Here is a 19,756-nt window from a genome sequence, read left to right as displayed (position 1 = left end):
AAAATGTCATTGATGCATCAAGGCGGTTTGTTTACAAAGGGCCTACCGGGAAACTCAAAAATCGATATTCAGTTATCTGCCTCTTCATCGCTCGAATATGTAAGTGATAGAGGTTAGATAACGAAATTTCGATTTTCTTGTTGCGCGGTAGACACTCAGATTGTGATCGATGGTGGTAGTGGCGCCCTCTACACAGAGTTTCTCGTCGTATTCCCTATTAGGTGTCAATCTTTGCAGTAGGAATAGTAGGAAAGTAATTAACCATTAACACATTGGGGGTGTAAAAAATGTATTCAATCACATTAAATTAATCTAACATTCAATTTTACATGGAAAAAATAATGTGTTTAAAATGTTCAATGGGTTGATAAATAAATAATTATTTACAAATACATTTTTTTAAATACCTGCTAAATCATAATCTGCCACAACCATGAATTTCGTCTCACGGCTAAATATAGTCAGCCGCAAAAAATAAGCGAAATTTTGTATGGTCTTCTACTGTAAGAGAAAATAAGACGTGTATTTTTCGCACTTATTTCTACCGCCGACTGTACACGCAACTCTCATAAGTGATGCTTTAACTACTAATAGACGCACGTTCCGATGTCATATATGCATTCATATTAAAATTTATAATACCATCGAAAATACGCCTAATAGAAACTGGCAATTTTCATTAAATATAGTATAAATGTAAGGAATATTCAAAAAACATTGATCAATTTATAGCAAATTAAAACAATATCTAAGGATGGTATTCCATATACATATATTATCTCACATATTGCTTAATAAGAGAGTGAGACGCAATGCACATTGGACCAAGGACAGGTGGAATACCATCCTAAGCCACATGTAACGAATTATCATTCGGGAGTTCCAACTCGAACACGCTTTGCGCTTTTTAAATATATGTAACAGTCATTCTTGTTATATTATTAAACTACAAAGATGCTTTAAAGGATAAAAGGACATCAATAACATCATTTCCACTTTGGAATAATATGTACTGAGAGGTGGGCTATGTATGTGCAGATTGTTTTACCAGTTTGATACTCGCAGCGCCATCTAGACTGCGCACCGGGCACTATTAGCGTTTGGTTCGAGCAATGTTCAAGTCGGACCAAGCTAAATGTGCTGGCATTTGCAATGTCAAAGTGTTACAATGTCAACATTCATGTCAAATGTTTAAAATATGACGTTTATAATAACACCACTGACAAAGTTAGCATAGGATGGTTTTCCATCTGTCCAATTTCTTTGCCCAATGTGCATTGCGTCTCGCTCTCTCATTAAGCAAAATGTGAGATGCAAATACACATTGAACCAATTGGACAGGTGGAATACCATCCTTAGACGGACTATAAGGTTTGGAAATGTAATGCAATGTTTAAAGCGTCTTCTATTACCGGAATACAACAAACAGTGCGCGTTTTTTGTGGAGGATGGTAGCGGCTGAGTTACCATTTAGAGCCGGTAGAGACGGACTGCATATGTCAATGATTCCCATACAAATTGCAGTCGGGTTGCAGTCCGTCTCTATCGGCCCATAATGGAGTCTGTCAAGCAATTTCCGTCAGTAGAAAAAAGCGGGAAATTAAAAAATGTAGGTGCGAAGGGGTTTCGTGCCATAGAAAATTTGAGTATCGCACCTTTTCTAATGACAAAATTGTTTGACAAACTACATAATTGGAAAATATATAAAATTGTTAACCGCTTTGACAATAAAGTACAAGTTGTAGGTTTTCCAATGTCACGTCAGATTGTTATACAATTATGCATGGTGGTGTAGAATACGCCTGCTAGGTGTTATGGGAAAAGCTTTTGCCAAGATAAGACATTTAAAACTCAATGATTCCGCCATTTGATATAATTGAGATGACGGCTAAAGTAGGCTAAACTGTGAACACTGGTAAATAACAATAATAACCGCTTTATACAAACCTATACAGTATGTTTATTAACTAAAACCATTTACTCAAACCCGTTAATATTTAGGTCATACTCAGTAACATTTACTATGAGACAAACCTGATCTCACGAAATAGAATTTGGTTATTTCGTACATATTGGCTGATTTCGTGGTTGACTCCATAATATAATTTGCTCAATATGACATGAATTTTAATGGGTTTGATTCAATAGTTCTAGTTAGTAAACATACTGTATACGTGGGTATACTCGTATACTTATTACATTTAAATTAAAACAAGCTTTAGTAATACAAATACACAAACATTCTACTTACACAACATAGCACCTAGGTACATACGACAATGATTCAACGAGCATAAATACAATTAAGAACTAACCATGCGTAATTCATAATTTAAATTAATTGGATTATTTTTTCAAATCTGCTGCTGTTTCAATTAAAATTCAGTAAAAATATTTGAAACGACTATTACATTAATCAAATTAACATTTTTAAGATAAATAATAACAATAAATTATAATCGTCTGTATTTTAAAAATAAAATTCATTTATACCTAATTGTTTCATATGTATTAGTGACACAATTACAAAAAATGCTTTGTGCCACAATCCATAACTCTCACGGGACCAATATACCTGCACGAGATAAAATATTTTTCGAGTAAGTGTGATGAAAAGTAAATAATAGTTGTACTCTGGTGCGGAAGGAGTCGTGCTGTTAGCTATGTTGGCCCCGCTAATGAACAAGCGGCAAACTTATACGGTGGCAGAATTTCATATTCAAGTTATATTCACCATGTTCGAGAACCTCGATTGTGCGTCATGCTTTTTGACAACCCCACTTATAGTTTTCTATTTTTAAATACAAAAAATCTTACGTTTCGTAAGATAAATAGTGTTAGAGAAATAGGCTCAAAATATCCATATTTATTCAGTTATCACGGCATATTCCATTAGTCTTATTACAATTTAACTTTCTGGTTACTTCAAACTTTGATTGTATGCGCACCATTTCACGATCACATCCAAAAATATGTGTACGTTTAAGCGCCAGGGGAATAATATTCGAAATAAAATAGTATACATATTTTTGAGGTGACGAAAGTGTGTAGATAAATCCGTGGTATATTACATATTACTGCGCCACGGCGGCGTTGGCGGCGATGGAGGGCGAGTTGATGGTCTCGCCGAGACTCTCCAGCAGCTCCTTACGGTAATCATCGAAATCGCCGTCAACCTGGAAACAATATGCAGTTGAACCGGGTTAATATAAGCTTTCGTTTTAATATCTTTTTTTAATTAAGAGCTTTGTTTATACGACAAACCACTGTCGTTTTAACCTTTTAACTGCTGTAGTCTGATGTATAAGTCATAAAATATCCAGCTCATTTCGCCTTAGTCTGATAAATAAGACAAAACTTCGTGTAATTTCGTACCGGCGGCGACACGAGCACGCTCGATGAAAAATTCTAATGGCGATATTCATAAACGCGTTACTGGTCTGATTTAGTTATGAATCGTTTGTCTTTATCTGTCATTTTGACTTATTCATTTGTAAGAAAGGGACAAAACATAATTTAACTAAATCAGATTCGTAAAGTTTTATGAATAAGGGGGTAAGTGGTTAAATATAAACTAGCTCTTATTGTAAACTCGTGTTTAACGTTTAAAGTTCAAGTGCCTTCAATAGTGTTTACGTTGTCCTTCCATACTATCCAACCAGCGGCGATAAAGCGAGTAGCGATACTTTTTTCTCGCATGCAATATATGAATAAACAGACGCGTCACCAAAACTTATAAACTGAAATAAATAAAAGAAAAAGTGGCAAAGCCTAACGCCCTGCACCTCTAGTATAGCTATACCATCACAAGTAACATCTCGAACAACTGATGATTGGCAAAGTGTAAATATATCAGTATCACCTCATTGATGGTCTGGTCCTCGATGACGTAGAGCGCGCAGTCCGTCTCCCTGATGAGCCGCTCGTCGTGCGACACGATCACCACGCCGCCCTTGTAGTTGTTGATGGCCTCCGCCAGCGCGTCTATGCTCTCGATGTCCAGGTTGTTCGTTGGCTCGTCCTGTATCAGACAACTCACAGTGTAAGTATGGAGTGTATAAGAAGGAGAAAAATCTCTATGTATGAAGTGTCCATAAAAAACATTAACTAGGTGGCGCCACAATACACCGAAATGAAATGTCATAAACCTAATATTTTATATAGACAGACAGAATATACGCAATGCGCCAAATTAAAAACACGTTTTAACATTCCTGACAACATACCAAAAACTACCTACGTAATTTGGTCGGGTTATTTGTTGCCGCTCCTCTCCTCCATGTCATCTCTATATTATTATATCGTCTAAGTTCATGTTATGTCCTTGTGCCACTTATGATTTCGAACTATTATTTACATCTGACAGCTGGACACTTTTACAACTGTTCTACCATAAGAGATTCTCTTCCTTCTTATACACTCCATAAGTGTACGTTTTGTTTTCATATGACACGAGTGTTGAGTAAGCATTCAATTTGTTCAGCCTGAGGGCCAGTTCGACGGACGGGTCATCGTCACATAGCAGGTAACTATGAAAGTGCACATACTACATTATTTAGTGGGCGCTTTAATAGTGACAAAAGGCTTGGTGCAACTGATCCTTAGTGACCTACCGGTAAGGCTCACGACTTGTAAAGTCCGCACCGTAGATTAGTATATATTATTACTGGTCCGGACTTCCAGGCTCCATGGATTTCTTGAAACTTATGTGACAATAGTACATTACGATACAAGTGCGAAAAATAGGAAATTCGAAACGAGTGGCGATAAATTAAAACACGACCGAAGGGAGTGTTTTAAATCGACACGAGTTGCGAATTACCTATTCGCACATGTATCGTACAACGTTTTACAGTACATATGGCCCTTTAAATGTTCGACACAGTAACGTAATATGCTACTTCTCGCACTAGTGCTATAAATTAGCCCCATATGTACTGTAAATATTCTTTTAATATTATCAGTCGCTTTTCGGAAAAGAAAATCTGACTAACATACTTTACTTTTTGTAGGTTGAAACTTTGGAAGGTACGAAAGCCGAACAGTTAAATCAGCTTTTATCCCATGCAGTAAGGTTAGATTATTAGATTTATTTTTGGTCGTGTCGTGTTTATAAGTTGGATCTTACAAGAATGACGACGTCGGGCGCCATATTGGTGAGCTCGGCCAACGCCACCCTGGCCTTCTGGCCGCCGCTGAGGTCCTTCATCTTGATGGTGTGCGCGTGGCTGGCCAGGCCGAAGGTGCCGAGCGCCTTGCGCGCCTTCTCGTACTGCAGCCCGAACAGCCGCTGCAGGTACTCCGCGGGCGTCTCCTCCGCCGTCAGGTGCTCGCCGGAGTGCTGGTCGAACCTGCCTATCCGCTGGAAATCATATTTCAGATTAATTTACTGTAGAAATTAAAAAAAACGTTTGACAAATAGAAATAAACTTCATAAAACGATATGCCATCATCAGAAGTTTTTCGGGAGCATGCCGAGTCACTACAAAAAATACACAAATTATTATAGAGCCATAATATTTGATAGAGAGAGAAGCTACCGTGATTAGTGATTACCTTTTAAAAAAATTCCAAATAGATCCAGCCACCAAAAATCAAAAATTCTGACAAATTACAAACTCCTGCATTTAGAAATTAATTAACAACCGTTCGTGTCCAACATTTCTGATGATCTCACCTATCAGATAGGGCCAACCAGCAGCTTGGGGAAAGTGTCCCACATTGTCATCGTCATCGTTGTCCACAGGTTGTCTGGAAAATATCGCTCTTTAGCGATAAGACCGCCTGCCGTCTGCCTCTAACATTAATCAATTGTTTTTCTTTAAGCTGTACCCTTTAACGAGGTGTGTCAATAAAGAGTATTCTATGTATCTATCTATCGTTGAGGCGGAATCTCCATGCGCGCATTCGATTCTACACCAAAGTCTACCTTGAAAACTGGCTCCATAAGTGTTTACAGCATGTATTTAACAGATATCTTACCAGCCTGTGGTTCCTGATGAGCTCGCCGCGGACAGGGCTCAGCTCGCCCACCAGCAGCTTGAGGAAGGTGGACTTGCCCACGCCGTTCGGACCGACGATGGCCACACGTGAATTCAAATCTATACCGAAGTCCACCTGCTTGAACAGCGGCTTCTGCCCGGGGAAGTTGAAGTCCACGTCTACAAATTAAATAGATTTTATTTGTAGATGCCAATAAAATTATACCGCCTTAAAAGATAACCTAGACAACACAAGCTAGGCAGTCCAGTGCTTTACATCTAAAATAAATTTTGATAGTTTTATTCTAACTATAAATGATAACAAAACCTGATTAATGATAGCTTTGCATTTTTAATTTTTGTTTCTAAAATCTAAACAGTTTAGGGGGCCCTATTTTATTTTCTCCAGGGCCCTTGGTCACCTCGCTACGCCACTGCAGACTACGCGTCCAATGTATCTGCTGTTCTCTAATTAATAACTTAGTAATAAGACATGTTTGTATGTATTAAACTGTGGCATACTTTTGAATGTGAACTGTAGATAGAGAAATATCTCTATAGAAAATTATTCAATAATGGCAGATACTTATGGTATGTTGTTCCATACGCTGCTATTGATGCTGAGTGTACCTGTTGTATGATAAGAGTACTCACTGTGTAGCCCCAGGATAGGCGGCTGTAGCGGCGGCGGGTCGGGGAAGGAGAACTTGACGAGGTACTCCTTGGGCCTCTGCAGCAACGTCACCGGCACCGCTGATTCCTCCTCTTCGCGCTGCGTCTTGCTTCTGTTCTTTTCTTGCTTGCGTGTTAGCGCGTCTTTCTGTTTCTTTTCCTGTTTGGGAACGATACATATTAGTTTTGCAGTTCAATTGATTGTAAGAACATAAAATAAGCTTGAAAACTTGATGCTTAGTGATACACATCGGTATATAACAGTTATTTATTACGAATTCTCAAAAAACACTGCCAAGTTTTCTAAAATCGCGTATTTAAGTATAAATGTTTTCGGGCAAATTTTGTGGATAACCAAACTTTATATAAAGAAACATACAGTTAGTAAACTAAAAAGAAATGCTAATAACCCGAACGGTTTGCTCATGATATTCCTTTGACAAACTTCATATACAAACACCACTAGAATAATGGGGAAGGGAATAGATGTAACGTGTTTATATTGGTGTTACGAGTCATAAAAGACGTAAAACAGCCACTTGTATTAAATGGTTGAATCTAGTAAAACAGTTCTTTAATATTATACATTCAAAAGCCATTCGCAAGCGCCTTTTACATAGATCTTAATGCGACCACTACTCATTATTATCATTCTCGCTTATTCTAGAGACTTGGAGTTGACGTAGCATGACTTTGCCTTTTTTTCGGGCGGTACTCATACCTACTACAACTCATGTTTTTTTTAGAAAATAAATATGCGAAGCACACTCATTAAGAATACCGCAATGTACAGTATATTTTACAAATACGCAAGGGCAGATATAGCAAGTCTAAGAAACTTTCCGATATAACAGAAAACAGCTTTTAATAAAATGTACAAGTACAATTTTCGAAAAAATATAACCCGTCTAAGGTTTTTTTGCGTCAAATTTCTTTTTGTGAAGTTTTGTGATTGACACCCTATACCTCGAAAGCAACTCGGCAGTTGTGACACTACTGCACTAAATTATATTCGGCTTGCCGTAGTAGAGTGGGAAAAATACCCATACACAAAACATACATGTGAATGAAATTAACTAAATGTAAAGCTAATGCAAATAAGTGTATGGCATTTTTTTTTTTTTTTAGTACAAGCTTTTATTGCTGACTACTTTTCTTTCCACAGGCATATACTTATCGAAACTATTCTAACAACCCCAAACACAATGAGTTTGCGTTGTTTTATCAAATAGTTCCCATGGCCACCTCCTGTCTCCATCATCAGATCAGCTCCCATGTCATCATAATATTGCATTGTCATCCGATTCACATAAGTATGCAAAATTTCAGCTCTACCGGACCCGTCATGTTGCGATTTGTAGGCATTTGCGGGATTGAATGCAGCATTGAATGAATAGCTGAATGTGAAGCAATAATTTATGAAAAGCCGTAATAAGGCAGTAGCATGCAGCGCTCCTAAATTAACGCAGCCAAGGACGAGTGAGTAATGCGCGTTGAAATGATTTACTCTGAAGTCTAATTGAAATATTTTTTACTCGTTTGTATTACGCAGGAGTCACAAAAATACAAATCATGTTTTTAAATTACTAACATACATAACACACGAACATACAAAATAAAATTGTATCTCCCTTTAATCTTTTATGAAATTATTGTTGCAGTGATTTTGTTATTTCATACAAACTTAACCAAAAGTAAAGATACTTAGAACTCATTGAAAAAATTAATAAAATGCCAACTCGAAAGTATCCAAAGTAGAATTATTCATGGATTAATTTATTTTCATACATTTTTGTTCCGCAGCATTATTTTATATATAGCGATTTCTAAATGATGTTTCATTCCTCTTTTAAATAAGTATGGATAATTTCTTGAATAAAAAACAATCTTGTGTAAAAGGAATATGTATAACTTTATATTTTTGCACCACCTTAATGTGCGTACATACACATAGCAATGATTTATTGATAGTAAGATTTATAAAACATGCGTTGCACTCTAGAGAACCTAACATGGGCAATCGGAACTTCGCACAGTGCTCAGCATATTGCATATACACATAAACTAGCCTGGAGTCAGAACACGATAAATTGGCAGTAATTTTGACAGTCCAGACAGTGCAAGTGTTATTTTAAACGTCGAGCTTCTATGAAATTATCATGACGTTTACTTAACACTTGCACAAGTTGGGCTCAAAATCGCTGGCAACTTACCTTGTCTGGCTCTGTTATTTATCAGCACAGTCGCAAGTCGCAATAAGCAATTATTATTATAATAAGTGCACACAATAATTTATCTATTACAAAACGATTAAAGCTCTTGCAATTTGCAAAAATCTCTAATAATGGTTCAAACCATTAAGTAACCTCTTCACCGCCATTGACTTGATTTTAAGAGTTTTGGTCAGGTTTGTATACGTGCAATTTTTCACGTGGCGTTGATAAAACTATTACTTCATTGACGTTGCGGCGAAAAAATTAAGTAGCTTTTTGAATTACACTTTAGATTAGCAGTTGCATTGCAGGAACAGAAATGCGTCATAATATAAGTAAAATAATAAACATACGGCCTGTTTCTTAGACTGTCCGTGCGCCTTCAAGTCCTTCAGCCTCTTCTCCTGTTTCTCGTACTCCTTGATCTGTTCCTTCCTCTTCTGCGCGTACATCTTCTTGAACATGGAGTAGTTGCCCTTGTAGTAGAACAGCTTCTGCTGATCGAGGTGGATGATCTCGTTGCACACGTTGTCGAGGAAGGACTGGTCGTGGGACACCACCAGCAGCGTCTTCTTCCAGCCTTGGAGGTAGCTGGTGATGTGTGTAGCGTAAAGAGTGGTACAAGAGAGGTGATGGAGAATACAATGATGAAATTAATGTTTTGTAAGTCTATCACTTATCTGCATCAACTCTTACTATGAGACTAACCCTGAAGAACGAATGTATTAAAAACTATAAGATAAGGACGACAATATTTTTTTGATAGTTGTCTCAGTTTTTTACCTCCGTACCACGGCACGCCTTGTACCAAACGCATTAACGATATGAGTAACAACGTTTACGTAAAACACCCACTACTACATTGAATGTGCGGATTTCAGAAATTTAACTGAGTATTTAATTCACATAATTATGATTTGCTAATACACGCAAACAATTGCTAATGGATCGTATTATTATCAGTTTTAATAAATGCCCGCATGACGGTTACACACTATACTCTTCATGAGGCTAGTCTTTTACAAATCCGTAGCTAAACTTAATACTAACAGCACAGTTAAATTTTTAAATAAATACCAATACTTACTTGTCGAGCCAAATGACAGCGTTGAGATCCAAGTGGTTCGTAGGCTCGTCGAGCATTAACAGCGTAGGCTCAATGTACAGGGCTCTGAAACAATTGCATTCAAATATTTAGGGCCTACTGTTCGACATCATCAGAAATATAAAAAGTTATGGCAGTAAAAAATATCTGAAAATGGGTTTTCTGGGAGATGAGAGCCGATTAGGATAAAGGAGAAGCGGATTAAAACCGCAAATTCTAGAATGGGGAAATACGATTGGACAATTCATACGTCATGACGATCTCATGCAAAAAATAGTATAGGGTTGGTTAGTAGAATCGAAAAGTCTCACGGTAAGGTAAAGCTAAGGGAAAAGTTATATGGATCAAATAAAGAAGCGGAAGGTGACGACGCCCTTGAAATTAGAAGAAAATACGTGATTCTCTTTTAAATTTGAATAAAATAAGAGTCAGACCAAGCTAAAATGGCAGCGATACGGAGAGCACAGACTATGCAAGTGTTATTTTAAACATCATAATGACAAGGCCACACTTTTTAATTGCAAATGCAAAGTAATCTTGGTCCGAGTGTAGTAGGGCTGTAGGTACCTCGCCAGCGAGACCCTCATGCGCCAGCCGCCGGAGAAGTTCTTGGTGGCGCGGTCCTGCATCTCGCGGCTGAAGCCCAGACCGGCGAGGATGCGCCGCGCGCGCGGCTCGGCGGAGTCCGCGCCGATCGCCTTCAGCTCCGCGTACACCTACAACCACACGGACTATAATAACTGGCTCATACGCATTCACCTTTCGTCTGTGTTTGATGAGGATCCTGACAAATCTCCCAGCACCTTTTTTTTAGAACGATTTTTCTGCTTAATACGGCACGACCGACCCATGATATGAAAGGTTAAAAAATATATAATCTGTTGATCTGTTCCCGACAGTTAAGGCTATTGGAGCCAATTCCTGTGTGCGCCCATCTCTAGACAAAATATCCAAAGATAGTTTTTAGTTTTACTGACGTCTATTTAGTTTCTCCCATCCTGGTGACTAGTAAAATATGAAACAAATAACATTTATTTTATTTTTTGACGGCGTCAGACGTCAATTCAAATCCAGCTTCACGCACTGGAGGCCTTGGATACTTTCCCTTTAGTTATTTTAGTTGTATATGATTTATTTTAGTATATGCATCACTTATTTCAGTTCATATTTTATTCAAAACTCCCTATAAAGTTACGTTTGATCTACTCGGTGTTATGGTATGCAAAAGTCACCCACGTAACTTCGGAACCATCCATTGTTTTGGCACCATGGACACATAAGTTTAAAATGGATAGTTTGAAAATTGTCTTACCTCATTTAATCTTTCTTGCTTGCTGAGATTTCCTTTCTCTGTTTCAGCTTCCAACTCTTTGCACTCCTTGAGCAGTTCTAAAATTTAAATTTATAATACTTTATCCCAACTATGCTAATAAAAAACGTTAAGACAATTATAATCAAAGAAATATTTTATATGTGTATTAGGTACTAACTTACGTAAATATTATGACTTTATGACCATATATTATGTAATATGAAAATATTTCCATAATACAGCAATTATTTGACCGTATTTTGCCCTTTTAATCTGATATCAACAGTCAAAAACTCACCAGTCCTTTTAACATCGGCTTCCAATATAGTTTCCACAGCGCTCATATCGTTAGCAGTGACCTCCTGCTCGCACAGCAGTATGTCTATATGGGGAGGGAGCGGGAAGGCGCGCTGGGCCAGGTGCCGCAGTAGCGTGGTCTTGCCGTGCCCGTTCGGCCCCACGAGACCGTAGCGACGCCCGTGTGCGATCAGCAGGTTCGCGTTCACGAACAAGTCTTTCCCTTTAGCTGCTATGGAGAAATTTTCGACTTTGATGTCCACTGCGTTCTCCAGCGCTGCCATCTGACCTGAAAGAAGAAGATTGAAATTATGACTAAAATGAAAAAAATATGACTGAGACATCCAAAGAGATGGAAGAGAGTCGGACCACGATATGTTTTTATGCCAAATGCTCAAGCGTGTGCATGTCAAGTATAGAGTTCACTGCAGAGTTTGTGGAAAGTTAGTGTCGTCAGTCTTGTTTTCAGAATTTTATATGATATAAAGTGATGATAAACTTTAAAATATATACCAGCAGATTTCTGCGCCTGACTGACAGTGAAGTTAGCGTCCAGCTCGCTGTGGCCCTGTCCGCCTTTCTTGGTCATCATCTCCATCTGCTTCTCATATTCCTGCATCTTCTTCAGTTTCTTCTTCTCTTTGTGGCTCAATTTCTTCTCCGCGGCTTCCGCTTTACCTCCAGAAGCCTTAGAAAGGTAAAGAATTTATAAGCAAGTCATGCTTGGGGTGACTGATAACTTCACAAGAGTAGACAATAAGCAACATGCGCTTTAAAGCAAACGATATACCTCGCGCTTGATGTCAAACAAAGCTCACGTGGAATACGAAAGCGCAATAGTTTATACTCTAAGACGACCTTTGCACTGAGGCCAAGATGAGGAGACGTTGCGGAAATCAACAATGGCTTACAACTTACAACTCAGGATCGGACACAGGTCGCAATTTTAGAAAGAAAGCATAAAATAGATGTGACATAATTTACATGTCGTGTATAATTTATACATTAAATATGAATGCATTTTTGTTATCGAAGAGTTTCGTTTCGTTTTTTTATTCATTTATCTTAGTTCGATATTAGTTATTACTATCAGATAAAGCGTTCTGAATATTAGCTCCTCAATTGTACAAAAATAAAATATTATACAAATGTATATATACTGTTAAAGTTACCTTGCTGTCTTCATCTCCTGAAGCATCACTGCCATCCTGTGTTTTGCCCTAAGTAATACAAAACCAAATAAAAGTAGAACAATATAAAATTATAACATTGAAAAAAAGATACAACAACTATACAATTAAGAAACATATACCTCAGATTTCTTAGGCTTTTCAAATTCTGGCAAAGACTCTTTTAGATTTAGTTTTTTGATTTCTTCCTCCAAATCGTCTACAGGCGTTTTGCTTTTATGTTTACCTGGAACAAATATTAGATTTTAACTTGATAAACTCCTAAGCTAAAATAAATAAGGCATTTACGCACAACTCACACATGCACATTACGCTCATAGTTTGCGGTACTTGGACACCACCCATCAGTTACAGTACCGGAACATAAAATTAACAGAACAGCAGTTACCCTGCTAACTGCAAGCGTAATGTGAATACGCTCGAATCATTACATATTTACACAATAAGCCTTTATTGATATAAATCTCGCGACATCTAAAACGCGTCTAAAGCAAGAAAGCGTATTATAAAAAATATAAAAACAAGTTGCAAGGACCAATGTAAAATGTATTAAGTGGGTTCTTCTAATATAATTAGGTATACACAGAAATATCATTTAAGTTATTAGTACAAACCCTTTTTCTTAGCAGGCAATACTTCTTCATCGGGAGAATCTTCTTGTTCCTCTTCACTGTCGTCGACTGGCAAGTCTTCTGTCTTGCCTGCAAAGATTGTTACAATGTAGCAATAGCCGGGGGATAGTGCCGTTCTGCTAGATAGATTACACATAAATAGATTAAATGTAAACGTCAAATGCACATGGACCGCCCGAAAGAATGTTAGAGTCAGACCAAGCTAAGTTGGCAACGATTTTGACAGCCCAGCCTGTGCAAGTGTTAAGTTGACGTCAAAATTTCATATGTGTCTGACGTTTAAAATAACACTTGCACTGTCTGGGCTATCAAAATCACTGTTAACTTATCTTGGTCTGACTCTAAGTTAACATAATGTATGAGAATGAATAATTAAAAAGAAAATCTTTATTCTTCAACTAGCTTCTGTCCGCCACTTCGTCTGCGTGGGATGGCGATGAAGATTGATAAAAATATCCTATATCATTCCTCGAGCCTGCAATTTTTAGGGTTCCGTACCCAAAGGGTCAATCGGGATCCTATTACTGAGACTCTGCTGTCCGTCCGTCTGTCACCAGACTGTATGTCATGAACCATGTTATTTAGCCTGTTGAAATTTCTACAGATTATTTATTTTTGTTGCCGCTATAACAACAAATAGTAAAAACAATAAAATAAATATTTAAGGGGGCTCCCATACAAAAAAGTGATTTTTAGATAATGTTATGGAACCCTTTGTGCGCGAGTCCGGCTCGCACTTGGCCGGTTTTGCCTTCCCAATCCCTACATCTTATAAAACAAAATCCCCCGCCGCGTCTGTCTGTATGTTCGCTATAAACTCAAAAACTGCTGAACGGATTTTCATGCGGTATTCAGCTATCAATTAAGTTATTCTTAAGGAAGGTTCAGGTGTCGCCGGGGCGGTTCGTTAGTTTATAATTTAAGTAGTACTTCGTTTTTGTAAGAAGTTTCTTATCTGTACGGTATTCTGTGCTTAAGATTTTCGCGGCAAACCTTTTTAGGGTTCCGTAGACAACTTGCCGTAAAAACCTGAAGGTGGTATATTTTTGACTGGTACTGTACGAAAGTATGTTTTACAAACCCCGAAACATAATAACTTTTAAACTCTTACCTTTTTTACTATTAATCTTGGCTGAAGGCTTTGATGTATTACTGGAAACATTGCTGACCACTGACTTTGCATCCTCATGCTCTTCATCATCCGAAGACTCTATAGCTTTTTCTTTCTTTTTATTTTTGGCTGCAAACATAGTGTATGATGAAAAAGAATTATAACATGAAACATACATTTGGCATTAAATCCTAGAACTTTTTAGTAGCTACTCTTCTGTCCAATCATTTTTGACCTTTTTGCCGCCATTGACTTGATATAAAGTCAGTTTCAGAAACTGCCACAAGTCTAGAAACCATGATGAGAACACTAACTGAACAAAGCAGCAAAGTAGGACTTGAAATGAACACTAATAAAACAAAAGTGATGACTAACAGTTATGAAAAGCCTATAATCATAGGTAACGAAACAATAGAATATGTAAACAACTATATTTATTTAGGCAAACAGGTGTCATTCTCGAAAACCAGTAACGAAGAAGAGGTCAACAGAAGATCAAGTATAACCTGGAAGAAGTACTGGTCTCTGAAAGAAGTTCTGAAGGGAGACTACAGCATGACATTAAAAAAAGTGGTGAGTGACACCTGTCTCCTGCCACGTCCAGTCTATGGCTCACAAACATGGGTTTACACCAGCACGCAAGAATCAGAGAAAAAACCAAGGTAACCGACGCTCTCACCCATGCTCTCAAGCTTAAATGGAACTGGGCTGGCCATGTAGCCCGCATGACAGACAGAAGATGGACCATACAAACCACAAAATGGAAGGGACCACACGGAAAACGCCCCCCCCCCCCCCCACAGGCCGAAGAAACGCTGGTTTGAAGACATTACTCAAATAGCCGGTAAACAATGGATGGAGACAGGAAAAGATAGAGAAAGTTGGAAAAAGCTGGAGGAGACCTTCACCCAAAGAGGGATCCATATGAATAAATAAACCTACTTTTCAAAAATGAACAATATAAACGAAAAGAAAGAATGTGGAAGAAAAAGGCTATAATAATAAAGTCAGTACATTTCGTGCCCCACACGCCACGACTTCATATCAAGTCGTGGTCTTGGTCAGATTTGTATACGAGCAATTTTTGACGTGGCATAGATGACACTATTACATGAAGTAATTGACGTGGCGGCGAAAAGGTAACAAAATACTAAAATCTAGAATTCTAGATCATATTAATATTAGGCTGGATAAGAAGATCATAATTGCACCCAAATCTGCTTTGGCCCAATACATATACATTTTATCTGAATACAAAATGCCATCTTACTTTTCTTTTTACTAGTTATAGGTTTAGCAATCTCATCCTCTGAAACTTCTTGTTTGAATTCAACTTCGCTTGCTCCATCTGACCAGTCATCATCCTTTTTACCTTTGCCTGAAACAAATTTTAGTATTATTACTAAATTTAGTATGTTTTATTTGCCCATTATGCAGAGTAAATAAATGATAATAAATAAATAAGGGTATATTCAAAAACTCTGCATCAAGAGCGCCACTAGCACATAGTCAGGGCCTACTGCAAAACTCAAAAATCGAAATTTCGTTATCTGCCTCCCTATCACGCTTGCATAGTGATGTGCCATTCCCGGGAAAATTCCGTAGGTGAGATTGTTCCCGGTCACGTTCCCGGGAAAAATCCCCCACAATGGAAAAATAGGGAAATTTTGTAATTATGCAGATTTTCACTTGGACTCTTGTACTTTTTTAAAAACATTAAATAAGCGTATTTCATCTGCCAATGTAAACTCCCTATACTCCCGGGAACATCCCCATCCTTCCTGTTACTGGGAATAATCCCCTGGTAAAACAAAATAATTATTACTATCATAAGTCTTTAATCAACAAAAACTATATCACAGTTTAAAATCAGAGTCAAAATGAGTTCCATAGTAATATGAATAGTGGATTTCCATAAGCTTTTTACCACAAAACTCTGTACACATATGAGTATTTTGGGTGAGTTATGTCATAGAGAAATAAGAAGTAAGTGCTCACTCCATAATCAGTTTTCCAGACCGAACCGGAACTCTATTTTCAACTCCTACACTTACTATGGTTATAATATTAGCTGAAAATCTTTGAGCATTAGACTTTTTGTTTGCTGCGATATCTATTGTCGAGTAGCAGTACTGAGAGATCAGTTACTCGATGCTAGATGTCGATTGTGAACATAATAAGCATTTTGGTACCAGAACTGAAGTATGGAGTGAGCACTCTATAACTTCTTATTTCTCTATGGTTATGTGAAACACAAAATAACTCATTTGGCATTTAGAGTTGCATTTGCTCTCCTGCTGCGGGATTTTGCACACTAAGGATTATGAGCAAGATTTATAACCTTTAGTGTATGAGCAATAATTTTTTAAAGGTCTGCTGGAATTAAAAGCAAATTTATGTTACAGGATAACAGAACAGTCATTAATCTAGATAATTTGAGTTTGTGGTATTGTCAACTTGAAGTTTTGACATTTTGGAATATGGTGTTTGCAGGAGCATTCACTTGCATTTTTACACAATACTGTTTTTACATCTTGGAATTTTGGTAAATTGGTACAATGACGTACAATGGGTAAAGGACAGGCCTTATGGGCAATAAGAATGGGGCCAGTTCAGCTGTGTCACACACACAAATTAGAGTCTAACACCACAACACAATTGGTTGAGGTGTTCATTATGTGCATGATTGCTAGTTGCGTTAGACTGCATGATTGGCTTGAATTTGTGAGCAACACCAGTGAACTAGCACCATTCTCAGTGCCCATAAGGCCCATCCTTAGATATATGTCAATTGTTAACATACAAACTTCACTCACCTTTTTTCTTTTTACCTCCTTTACTAGGAGCCTTAGAGGTGTTGGTAGCACTACTGGTTACTGACTTTCCATCGTCTTCTTCATCTTCAGATTCGGCTCCCTTCTTCTTATTCTTACCTAACGAGCATAATTTACAATATTCATTACAGATTTTCATAAGCTATTTTGAAATTCAATGTATTTATTTATATCACGTACCTTTCTTCTGCGATTTCTTCATGGCAGGCTGGCGGACCTCCTCTTCATCGCTCAAATGGGCCTTGAGGTCTCCTTTACCGCCCTCGTCACTGTCACTAAAGTCAGCTTTACCCCTGGCTTTCTTTTTACCTTTACCCTTTGCTTTTGAGGTTATCTCAGAAGTATTGTTGCCTACAGTAGAGTTTTCCGCGAGATCGCCATCAAAATCCTGGTTTTTTTTCCCACCCCTTTTCTTTGACATGTTTGGAAAATAGTTGATTTCGAAAGTTAAATGCAACAAAGTAAGCCAACTCACCAACGTAGGCAATTTACGCAATGTACGTATAGAAAATTGCGCTCTCAATGGGGTTGGCAACTGTCAAAGGTTTGCATAGATGGCGCCATCATAGCTTGCCCCTGTCAAAGAGCATATAATCACTACGTTTTAAGAGACGGGACTTCCATACTAGCGAGTGGACTCAGTTTGTTTCGTAAATCATTACCAAAATTACGACAAAGAACTGTCAAGAACCCATAATACCAACATAACCGATTTAAATAGTGTAGTACGCTACACGCTTGCGATTCTTATCGATATCGATAAAATGGGGAGGGTTGAAACATAGGCTCCTGTCTACAGATTTTGTACTCGAAATCAGGCTAGCATCGAGTCCACATTTAAGTTGTATGTTATATAGTGGATAGTTCTTGGACTAATATCTGGTCGGACTTAATGTGGACCCGAATTATTTTAATACAGTTTTTAAGTCGTGTTTTTTTTTTATTTGTTTAAAGCTTTATTTTCAAAATGTTCTGCACATACATGTTTCAATAAATGTTACTTTTCTATGGGAAGATGTATCGTCAGGTCTTCGTTCCCAACAAATTTGACCCACTGCCTGCATCTGAAAACATACAGCCTTGGACAAACATGACTTTATCTACAGTTTATATTCCAAGTATTTGCTAATGAGATGATCAACTGATTATTTAGCGCTAATATGCATCTATAAATCATGTTTTTCGGCATCCAGTTATCAACAACCCTTTATCAATGCTCTAACTTTTTATGTATTTATATGTCTGTTAATCATGAGAACCGGTCTGGCCTACTGGGCAGTAACCCTGCCTATGAAGCCGATGGCCCCAGGTTCAAATCCTGGTACGGGCATTTATTTGTGTGATGCGTATTTGTTCCTGAGTCATGTGTGTTTTCTATGTATTTATATGTATATATCGTTGTCTAAGTACCCACAACACATGTCTTATTGAGCGTCCTATGGGATTAATTCAATTTGTGTAATAATGTCGTATAATATTTTTTATTGATCACAAAAAGAGAGATTAATTTACTTACGTTTCAGATTAATATATTAAATAATTACTAGATTTAAAAAAATATGTCAAATAATGACCATTAATGCATAGATGATAGATAACTTTCCACTGAAAATCTTCGACGAATTAATTTTGTGTCATATTGCATGCAAGTTCTCAGGAATTTTCGCATATTTTATTTAATTACTTACACTGATATACAAATCAATAAACATACAATTATCGATAGTTTTAGTACATCCCTAGTTCACAACTAAAAATAATATAAAATATCAAATTTTCGATGTGTTTAAAGCCTGCTGCACCAAAATAAGGTCAAAAGTATCTAAAGCAATACGTACCGGTCTTTATCCAAGGGAAATTTCGCCATAAAATCCCTTTTTTCTTGATTTTCTCGAGTGGCTCGCTTGCCACATATTTCACACTTAGTAAACCATTTTCTCGGTGGCATTGTAACAAAGTCGCTCTTTACTCTGATCACGGTTCACTATTTTCGATATTTTCACTAAATAATAAAGAAATTGCACGAAATACCCGAACAAAACATTGAAGCCTTCCTAATAAACAAAACAATTAGGCTGACAGTTGACTTGATGTAAACTTGACAGAATAAATAGCACTGACGTTTTATTTTTCTTCGTTGGCAAAGATTTGCGAAACAAGTTCCATACAAAACTTATTTTGTTCCTAGTTGCGTCAGCCTGACGTCACGTTGGTAATTGACATATTGACTTATTATAATGTTGGTAGTATTATCTAATGACTTCATTGCTTCCCGCAGACTACGGAAGGTGGAAATAAGGAACGAAATCTCCATGTACCAAAAAGTGTCATCAAAAAACTTTAAATAGGTGGCGCTACAATACTTAGAGTCCTTGAACAAAAAAATGAAATCATAGACTGCGCAGGTCA

The 19,756-nt window shown here is 37.5% G+C and overlaps 1 protein-coding gene across 1 annotated transcript; it reads right to left on the bottom strand.

The window, feature by feature from the left end:
• Positions 1 to 272: 272 nt before the first annotated feature.
• LOC133523375 (ATP-binding cassette sub-family F member 1) lies at positions 273 to 17,897 on the bottom strand. The gene is made up of 18 exons (XM_061858905.1): positions 17,528 to 17,897; positions 17,330 to 17,446; positions 15,784 to 15,891; positions 14,514 to 14,642; positions 13,385 to 13,471; positions 12,893 to 12,996; positions 12,753 to 12,800; positions 12,094 to 12,268; positions 11,582 to 11,869; positions 11,284 to 11,360; positions 10,539 to 10,687; positions 9,954 to 10,037; positions 9,220 to 9,457; positions 6,636 to 6,813; positions 5,983 to 6,161; positions 5,129 to 5,362; positions 3,863 to 4,021; positions 273 to 3,176 (listed from the first exon to the last, which is right to left on the bottom strand). The coding sequence occupies exons 1-18, from the start codon at positions 17,766 to 17,768 to the stop codon at positions 3,075 to 3,077; spliced, it is 2,697 nt and encodes an 898-aa protein (XP_061714889.1). The 5' UTR covers positions 17,769 to 17,897; the 3' UTR covers positions 273 to 3,074.
• Between the last annotated feature and the right edge of the window lie 1,859 nt (positions 17,898 to 19,756).

This window comes from Cydia pomonella, chromosome 1 (genome assembly GCF_033807575.1).
Source record: "Cydia pomonella isolate Wapato2018A chromosome 1, ilCydPomo1, whole genome shotgun sequence".
Lineage (NCBI taxonomy): Eukaryota > Metazoa > Arthropoda > Insecta > Lepidoptera > Tortricidae > Cydia > Cydia pomonella.
This window is presented reverse-complemented; position numbering and strand designations above follow the sequence as displayed.